Raw genomic sequence first — 10,585 nt, forward strand, 5'->3', positions numbered from 1 at the left:
ATTGGTCCATATCATTCCTCTTTAACTGTTCTCCATTCACTCCCCATGATGAATTCTCTGCACATCAAAGTTTCCTCTGCTAGAACATATCCTGCTTATTTCTAACAATGATAACCAATGTGTAGGCATTGGCACCCAAACAGATCTGGAGTCAAAGCCAAGTTCTGCAAGTATGGCCTTTGGGCAAGTCAAAACTTCTTGGAGGCTCAACTTCCTCATCTGGTAAAATGATGAATATTTTAAAAATCTACCTTATGAGTTAATACAAAAATTAGAAATAATGCACAGAAAGCCTCCTGCACAGTGCTGGGCATACAATAGGCATGCAATATAAGCTATTATTTTGCACATGCTATTTGCTCTACCTGGAATGTTACTCTGTCCCACTCTCCGCTTGGAATTCCTCCTTACCAATTAAGACCTAGAGCATAATACCACCTCTCATCTTATGTAAAGCCTTCCTTGACTCCCTTACATAATTAGTGACTCCCTTTTCTGTGCTATTTCCGTACTTTGTTCTTTTCTCCATCACAGTTCTCATACCAAATTGTAATTATTTGTTTCATTATCTTTTTCCCTAAGAGAAGATGGGAAGTTCCTTAAAGATTGGTGAGCAGCTTTGTATCAATAGCATTGACCCTGGGGCACATAGCAAGCATGCAAATATTTCTGAATAAACCAACTAAAAAAGAATCTTACAAAAATGCTACCGCATACAAGGGAGAGGAGTGACAAGGCCAAATGCTACAGAGAGGTCAAATAGGATAAAAATAGAAAGGTTATCACATTTGCCAATTAGGAGGTCACAAGCAACCTTAGATAAACGTATTTCAATAAATTAGTAGAAACTGAGCAGTGAAAAAAAAAAACTGAGCAGTGAAGTGGGAGTTAAGTGAAGATGATGACTTTAAGAAACTGAGCAATTAGGAGAAAAAATAAATTGAAAGTGAAGCAGAATTAAGGAAACATTTCTGCATGGCAAGACGAATCAAGAGGCAGAGGCTGAGTATTTAAGAAAGAAGAAATAAAATAAGCAAGATCCCTGATGGAGAGGTAGTGTTAGCCCTGGGGGAAAAAACACTACTAGACTCAGCTAAAGGTTGAATAATAAATAGGCTGAGGCTGAAATGCAACTTTTCTGGAAAGATCACTTTAATGTTTTTTTAACAATGGACTAGATTATCTCTAAAGACTTTTCCAGCTCAAAACATCCAGTTACATAATTTTTTAAATCAGTGAAATACCTCTCAACTCTATCGCTTTCTTTTCTTTTCTACTGCCATTGCCCTAGCAATCACCATTAGTAACTACACTCTAAAGTGAGTATTCCCACTTCTAGTCGCTGCTATCCTTTTCTCTATATATTACTACTTGGATTGACCTTTACAAGTCACTGTTTTACAAATTTTAGACAGACTGATGTGCATATAGGTAGGGTATATACATAAATGCTATAACATTTGTTTAGAAAATGTGGAATTGATATGTTAGAGAACAAGTTGAGCATAACACTAATTTTGCCTCTGCTTATGCACAAATGCAAGAAATAGGTAAGCACAGAAAACTGCAACCCAGTCACACAGAAATATACAAGGGTACTTCAAAAACTTCTTGAAAAGATTTGTACTATCTTTCAATTCTACTTTTCCACGAACTTTCTGAAGTACCCTCGTGTATGCACTTACTTAAAACATCTGCTAAGTACCTCAGTTCAAAGAGGTGATATGAGCTATACCCATCCACATCTGGTGTAACATTTTCACTCCAATTTCAGATAACCCTCCTACCACTTCATGATAACTCACAAGCTGCCACCCCCTTCCGACACCCACTCTCACAAAAACAAACTTCAGGTCTTTTTCAAGGCAAAGTGTCATATTTATTGCAGAATTTATGTTATTTCTTAACAATTTAACATGTGTAGAACTGTTACTCTTTACAAGGTTTCTATCTTTTTCCATGCCACTGACAAAAGCTTTTGAGTGTTATGCCCCAACTCCATTTTCACATATGCCCTACAGTTTTTAGTATGCAATTTTGCACAGCATGATGAGTTTTAGAAACTTTTTATGTTGTTATAGCATACATACCTTTATAATTACCACCAATATCCCAGTGGAATGAAAGGTTATAGAGGAGGTCTAAAAATAAAACAAAAACCTCTGACACCAATTATCTGAAGGTCCTAGTACCTCTGAGACTCTTTCAATGACTTTTCTTGAAAAATGTTTCAGGAAACACAACATATGAAAAGAAATAAATAGCTATTTATCTAAGACAACTTACTTATATGCTAATCTGAAAGCCACATAATAGGGCAGAGAAGCAGTAGGGTCCTTTCCCAATGAAGTAATGCTTAAGTATTTTAACATCAAACAGCACAAAACACATTCATCCCTATTTTGAAGTAAGAATAATACCATAAAACTACTCATGATGAGTGGTAAAAATACACACAAATCTATATTTACAGTGTAGTTCCATTTCTCATGTAGATACACAGAAATAAGGTTAGAAACACAAATATTAACATGTGTAAGATAACAGGTTTTTATCTCTTTTCTTGGATTTATTTCCATAAGAGAACTACAATAAACATATTACTTTTTTTTTTTTTTTTTTTTGTGACCGGTAAGGGGATCGCAACCCTTGGCATGGTGTCACCCACACCGTGCTCAGCCAGTGAGCGCACCCACCCTCCCTAGATAGGATCTGAACCCGCAGCCTCCGCACTCCCAGCGCCACACTCTCCCGAGTGAGCCACAGGGTCGGCCCTTTTTTTTTTTAACACATTATTTTACCAACAGAAAAAATTAATTTAAGATTATGTCAATTCGGTTTGGATCAACTTTTCCTTACATTATAGGATATCAAGAATTCTTGCTGAGAATTCAAAACATAAAGTAACTTCTTTGACTGTTTTAGCTAATATCTTACTATTTATTCAAATTCCTCGAACACAATCTTCTAAATGTTAATTCTGTCCTTCATAACTTAGATTTACATTCTTTGTAAACAGATGGCTGAGGCTTGATTCTATAACAGTATGTATGTGGCTATAACACAAGTGCCTAAGAGTTAAAATGAAGGTTGCCTCAGCAGTTAAGCAGATATGTTAGACTCATTTGGTAGTCAAGGACATCTACAGTTCTAACATGTTAAGAGCAGTAAAGAAAAGGAAAAAAAATTCTTGCACTTAAAAATAGTTTGGTAAGATGGCCAAAAAACTGCTTTAAGAGTTTGAATTCCTAATTATTAAATATATTTATAAACATACTTTATTATATACTTTCCTTTAAGATATGTAAAATAATAAGGGCCGGCCTGTGGCTCACTTAGGAGAGTGTGGTGCTGATAACACCAAGGCCACAGATTTGGATCCCTATAGAGGGATGGCCAGTTAGCTCACTTGGGAGACTGTGGTGCTGACAACACCAAGTCAAGGGCTAAGATCCCTGTACCGGTCTTTTAAAAAAAAAAAAAAAAAAGATATGTAACATAAAAAAAATGACTGAAAGAAAAACTCTAATTACATATTAAGTGTCAGAGATTTTTTTTCTGTATTATAGGCTTCTAACAAATTCTGGACAAATAGCAAGGCAGACACAACATTTTGCACTAAATATATGACATTACATAGACGTTTAAAGTGCTTTGAATTCCCAAGTAGCTCAAGTTGTCTCCGTTAAAATATTTATAAAGTTTTTAATTGGAGGGATAAAATAAGAATACCTAAAATCCTCATAATAAATTTCTATTATACATCAACAGTTATCAATGTTACCTATACAATAATTATAATTTGTCATTTGAACATTTTTATAACATTTTCACAAACATTTTGTTTGATTCATATAATGATCCTGTTAGATAATCAATATCAATTTCATTTGACAGATCAATAAACTACTACAGGGCATTTAAGTCAGTTCTTCCCAAACTTTAGTGTATACAAGAACATGTTAAAATGTAGTCTCAGGTATCACACAGATTAAGGTGGATCCCAAAAAACTGCATTTTAAATAAAGAACACAGATGATACTGTACCCCCTCCCCCAGCCACATCTTTTAGGACACTGATTTAAGTAATATGACTGAGACTATAAATAATCTGAAACTCCATTTTTAAAATTTTGAATCAATTTTGCCAAATGTTTGATGACAGAGCTTTGCAAATCTCCATGAAAGACATATAAAAATTTAAATAAATTGAAAGTATTACATTTTGTAAAATTAAATACCTCATACTAAATCTAGTGCAAACAAATGGTAGCCAGTGCCCAAGTTTTAAGAATATTAAAATTGAGGAGATCCTATCAAAATTCCATTTTCTCTGTGAAATGTGGAAAAGGCTGATATTAAATTATTTTAAGTTAATTTCTTATGGTTTGAATACCATTGCACTTTACCAAGTGGGAAGCTAAAACTTAGGTAACAGAGGTTCTAAGAACAAAATGAAATATTAAAATGAAAACATAAAAGCACTCAGAGTATAACTTTGTGAATATACTGAAAACCGCTGAACTGTACACTTTAAAAGGGTGATTTTATGGTACGTGGGTTATATCTCAATTTTGAAAAAGAAAAAAAGGACAAAAAATTTCAAACCCTAATATTTGCCAATAATTTTAAACTTCTAAAACATTATATCAACATTACTACTAAATAGCATAATTACTCTCTGGCCTACATCATAGGTGCTAAAAACCAATGTAGAAATACTAAAGAGCGGGCCGGCCCGGTGGCGCACTGCTACAGTGCGGCGCTTGGGAAGCGCGGCGGCGCTCCCGCCGAGGGTTCGGATCCCACATACAGACCGGTTCCCGCTCACTGGCTGAGCGAGGTGCGGGCGCAGCACCGAGGTTTGCGATCCCGTTGCCGGTCCTGGTCCGGTACGGGCGCGACACTGAGGGTTGCGATCCGTTGCCGGACACGAAAAAAAAAAAAAAAAGAAATACTAAAGAGCATATATAGGCCACTAGCTTGATAATGATTTTATATAAGAATTTTAATGTCACTGTCTATATGTCTATTTGCTTTCAAATTTTTCCATTAAAGTCCCACTTCACTCATCTTTTAATAGGTAGGGCTATTTCCAACTTCTATAATACGTATATTTACCACTAAAATTATCTTTGTGTTTCTTTTTTTTTTTTTTTTTTTTTTTTTTTTTTTTTTTTTCCTTGTCCGTTTTTCCATGTCCGGCAACGGATCGCAACCCTCAGTGTTGCCCCCGTACCAGACCGGGGACCGGCAACGGGATCGCAATCCTAGGTGTTGCTCCCGCGCATCGCTCAGCCAGTGAGCGGGAACCGGTCTGCATGTGGGATCCGAACCCTCGGGCGGGAGCCCCGCCGCACTTCCCAAGCGGCGCACTATCCAGTGCGCCACCAGGCCGGCCCCATCTTTGTGTTTCTTAAAGTAGATGGATAGTATGCAATACATTGAAGTGTAGTAAGATGGTTATTAAGGACCAGACTGTGAATGCAATCTCTACTCTGCTTCTTACTACATATATGACCTCAAGCAGGTAAGTAACTTACCCTCTCTGCCCCATTTTCCCATGGGACTGTGGTGAGAATTAAATGCACCAATATATGTAAAGTGCTTAGAACAGCACCTGGCACTTAATAAGCACACCATAAATGTCATCTACTTTAATTATACAATTATTATTTTTATGAGAAATGGCTCCCCAGCTCAGACAACTCATTACAAATCCCGATAATATTAAAATTTCAGATTATTTTACCAATGAGTTCTAACATTTAGGAAAGATGGGCTCACTATCTTATTAAGCAACTTCTGTATTTACACTGTATCTACCCCATTCATAAGTCAAATTTTCTCCAACTCTGAGTCATTATTATTTTCTCTTGACTCATCACAAAGAAAGGTAGACAGTCTGGAAGATAATGGGAATACCAAAAGGCATGTCTTAATCTATTTGGATTTATAAAGTTTATTAAGTGGAATCTGTCCTATATAATGTCCAAGAAATAATTATGACCTAAACTGTGTTCACTTAAAAATGATTTCTATATATTATATGGTCCTTTATCGTCCCTTTTACCAATCTGAGTTCTAACTATGGAGTAGATGTTATAATCCCATCCTTACAGAAAAATAACATATCACTCAAGAAAAATCAAAGATCCACATTTTCTGATTGCTAACCAAAAACAAATTTACATTTTGCTGATAGCCTCATGTTCAAAATTTTGCCAAGCAAACTACAAATTAGAATGTCAGAGGCAATCCCTAAGGCTACAAATTTGACCTTAATTTCTATTCATTTCTATACTTGTACTGTTTTCTTCATTCATTCAGATGTTAAATTATTTAAGATAACCTTTAATAAAAAGTTATAGAAAAAATCTAGGGAAATATGCTAAATAATGCAAGGAAGGTTAGTTCTTAAAAACTCCCCTTTTCCTAGATGGCACACATACACAAAAAAAGCACAAAAATGTTTAAAATATTGCTCTATCACTTACTTCCTACATGATCCTGAGTCATTTAACCTCTAAGCCTCCATTTTCTCCTCTGGAAATGGGGATAGAAAGCGTAACTATAAGTACTACATGGGACTGTTGTGAGCATTAAGACAACATATAAAGCACTTTAGCCAACCACTATGCAAACACAAGTTTTAAATATGCTCATACGTTAACTTGTTTAGTTAAACCAAAACTTCAGTGCCACCTCTACCTATTCAAAGATTATATTTTCTATGGTAACCATTTCCATTTATCCATTTATGCAGACCTACTCAATGGCAATAACTTCCTTAGCACTCTGAGAACAGGTCAACATCCCTCCTCCTCTTCGAGTTAGGTATCTTGCTCAGAGACTAGGCTGTCTATCACCGTAATTAACGATATTTCCTTATATTACTTGAGAGCACACTGTAGGCAAGGCCTATGTCCTGTTCGTTTCTATAACCCCAGACTGCAGCCCAAAGTTAATAACCCTGACTCACATTAGAATCACATAGGGAGTTTATAAAAATATTAATGCCTGGGATCCATCCCAGACCCATAGAGGGTAGGGGCAGGGAGGATGGAGAGTTCAAGCAATCAGCATGAGGGAGCATTTTTTAAGATCATCACGATATCAATATGCTGCCAGAGTTAAAACCACTGCACTCTGACACTTAAAAGACTATAAAAAACAGTTATGTATACGTGTATGTGAGAATTTATGTCTAAATATACAGGCTATAGAAATATACATGATTCAAGACAAGACTCTGATCCTCAGTAGCTACTCCCAGCCCAATTACCTCTTCCTTTTAAACACACAATACTTCTAATAAATAATTAGTTACAGGCTGCATTGAGGTGGCTTTTTTCCTTTTTACTGTTAACTCAGTACTTATGTTTTTTCAATAATTATGCTTATCCTTCCTCCTAGATTTCAGCCTTGACCCTTAAGAACATACACTGCCTTATTTTTGTTTTCTCCAGTGTGTAGGATAGTGCCTTGAATGCAGACATGAAATAAACATCAAACTGATCTGATAAACATACACAAAAATTATTGGCAGGAAGTATGTCAAATCCAGATTATCCAATTCAGGTTAATTATTATAAAAAAATAGAAAATGTAAAAATTTAGAAAAAAGTTTTTTTAAAAAAAAACTCTTAGCAGGGCCGGCCTGTTGCTCACTTGGGAGAGTGCGGTGCTGATAAACACCAAGGCCATGGGTTCAGACCCTATATAGGGATGGCCGGTTTGCTCACTTGGGAGAGTGTGGCACTAACAACACCAAATCAAGGTTTAAGATCCCCTTACCAGTCATCTTTAAAAACAAATAAGCAAAAAAAAAAAAAAAAAAAATATCAACTCTTAGTAACTGAAAACAACTAAAGTTTATCTCATTAAACAGCATCTGGATATTTGGATTTTTACACTCATCACATGCAGTATCCACCCAGTGTCCTACCCCCCATCAGCCAGTTTCAAGTTTTGACACACTTCCTTGCTAAACCTATCTTCTAATTGATTTTAGTACCTTTAGCTGCTGTCAGATGCCTTTATAACAATATTATAAAATATTTTGTAACTAGTAAAATGAGTTAATGAAACTCACAATGAATGTGTCACACACAGATGTTTAATAAGTACTTCTTGGAGGAAGTTAATGTTTATCAACTATAAAAATAGGCTCTCTACAGTATACAAATACATGTTAATCTATTAATATAAACCTTGGTCGGGAATACTGTCTGAAAATAAGTCTTACTCAACACTAGATAAAATACAAGTCTACTACTGAATACTGACAGATTGATGATCATCCTTTTACAGTATTTTCATACCTGAAAAGTTTGTAAAAAGTAATCTGACTTTTTAAAATAGGAATGCTAAATTCTTTACACAAGAAACCCAATAACTTACATTCTCTCTGTTGAAACTACTGGGAGAAATGGCACACAATTCTAAAAAAGCAACAATTTAAAAACATGAAATTGGCTCACCTTTACAGTTTTACATCACATATTTTACCACTATTAAAATAACATGAAAGACTTGTTTTTTTAAAAACTTAAAATATGAAAATATGAGGAGTCACTCAAGAAGTATGCTTGTTAATACTGTGGTAAGACATTACCATGTTTTGTAGTGTCCCACAGCTTGAAGAAGAGCCATAGTTATTCAAAAAAAAGCAGTCCTCAGTTCAATAAAAAAGGTTCAAATTCCACAGACAAAAAACTGGTACCCTAGGTTGTTTGTTTTTAAGGAAGATTAAATTTAGGAGTTGCCAACACCCAAACGAAAAACATTCCAGAGTATTAGATTCAATTGTACTGGAGAGTCATCTACATTCTCAGCACTAGGTTCCCTCACTCAAAGCAGAAGTATTAACAAAGGATGTTTCTTAGGATCTCACAAGATACACTCTACTTATTTCCCCCAGTAACACTGCCCTTTTAAAAAAAAAAAAAAAAAAAGTGAAAAATAATTTTAGCACAAGCAGCCAAACAAAAAGTGAAGTTTAACATCTGCCAAGATATTTCCCAAAATAAGACCCCTGTCAGATGAGCATGAGGAAAAGGTTGAAAATGACAAATGCTTTTATTTGGACCATAAGCTACTTTTAAAAATAGAGTTGAAGAATGCAGCTTTTTCAAAGCCATGTCTTCAATTTCCCCTTAATCTTCATATTATATTTAAAAAAATGGAAATTTGATTACCATTCTTATGAATTCTTTTTAAAGCAATTTAATGAATAACAGATCTTTTGTGCAAGTAGCAAACCGCAGAACACAGTTTTGCTGGCTGATAAAAATCTCTCTAAAACACTCATATAAAAATACACCCTACAAAGACACACTGATTTTCCAGGTATGGAAATCATATTAATACTTAAAAATTTGGATATATTTGATATACACTCTAAGTTATTGTAAATGCTTTTACTTAAAACACAATTAAAGTTAGTAAATTCTTAAGAGTTACTTACTGGGTGGCAAAGTTGAGTATATTAGAAGGCCGGGAGTAAAAAGAAAAAAATGTGAAACCTAAAGAGCCCATGAAAAAAAGGTGCAGCTACTCTGGGTGAAACGCGGTAGTTGAACCACTTCCCAGTGAGCTACTGTTTAAGTAACTAAAATTTGTTTGTGATTGCTTTGTTTTGTTGTCAGGCACAGGGAAATGCGATTACGCACTAGGTAAAAAAATTTTTTTACTAGTCACTCCAATGGGAAGATACTGTTCCCTGCAGAAATGTTTTGAGACTGCTCAAATATACCAGTAACAAACAAACAAACAAACACAACCCTACCACAAACGTTTTCCAGAAACTGTACTTACATAGAAGAGAACATTTTAGCAAACAGAAGGGTGGGTTGCAAACCTATTGACCAAAATATCACTCAGGAAAAAACTGTGTGTGTGGTGGAGAGCACAATTTATAAACAGTTGATTTCTATATGAAATATTGCATAAGTTCATTTGGATATACTGATTTTGGATTCAGTACAAGATAAAGCTGTCTTGGATTAAACACTGTTAAGAGAGAAGAGAACTCCAGACGGACACGTGGGAAACTATATTTTCATCACCACCCATCATTTTTTCTAACTGATCGAGCATAAACACACAAGTCTAGGTAGGCAAGTCCTGGAGCCACAAGTTGCTTTCTTCCCCCTGGAAAGGAGAATCCTGAGTCTGAGACTTGAGCCAGGAAGCATAAAAAGCACGTGCCCTACTTTGGGTTTGGGGAACTTCCCAGGAAGCGTTTGCTCAGAGTAAAACTCCATCATCCTCTGCCTGCCTAACTCGGTGAAGGCATAGGAAGAACGAGCGAGAGTAGGAACACCTTGGACCCCGGAGACCCGGGGAGGTCCCAGAAGGCGGCAGCGCGCCAAGGAGCGGCCGCGGCCGCGGCCCCCGCCCTGCTCACCTCTGCCGCGGGGATGTTGACCACTCCGGTGGAGCGCCTCTTCTCCCGCAGCTTCCTCTTCTCGATCTGCCCCTTGCCTTTCCTGGCACTGGGGCCCGAACTCTTGCCTTTCTCTGGGGCGCCGTCCCGCTCCTCCTCTTCGCCCCCGGGTGGCGGTGCCCCCGAAGCAGCGAT

The 10,585-nt window shown here is 36.4% G+C and overlaps 1 protein-coding gene across 1 annotated transcript in view; it reads right to left on the reverse strand.

The window, feature by feature from the left end:
- PAWR (PRKC, apoptosis, WT1, regulator) overlaps positions 1 to 10,585 on the reverse strand; it is a gene marked incomplete at its 5' end in the record, with an annotated part of 110,014 nt that extends 99,429 nt beyond the window's left edge. The window contains one exon of the mRNA XM_008566492.1: positions 10,412 to 10,585. Within this exon, the coding sequence (XP_008564714.1) occupies positions 10,412 to 10,585 (174 nt within the window). The remainder of the gene's footprint in view (positions 1 to 10,411) is intronic.

Source organism: Galeopterus variegatus, unplaced genomic scaffold, assembly GCF_000696425.1.
Source record: "Galeopterus variegatus unplaced genomic scaffold, G_variegatus-3.0.2 Scaffold246, whole genome shotgun sequence".
NCBI classification, from domain to species: domain Eukaryota; kingdom Metazoa; phylum Chordata; class Mammalia; order Dermoptera; family Cynocephalidae; genus Galeopterus; species Galeopterus variegatus.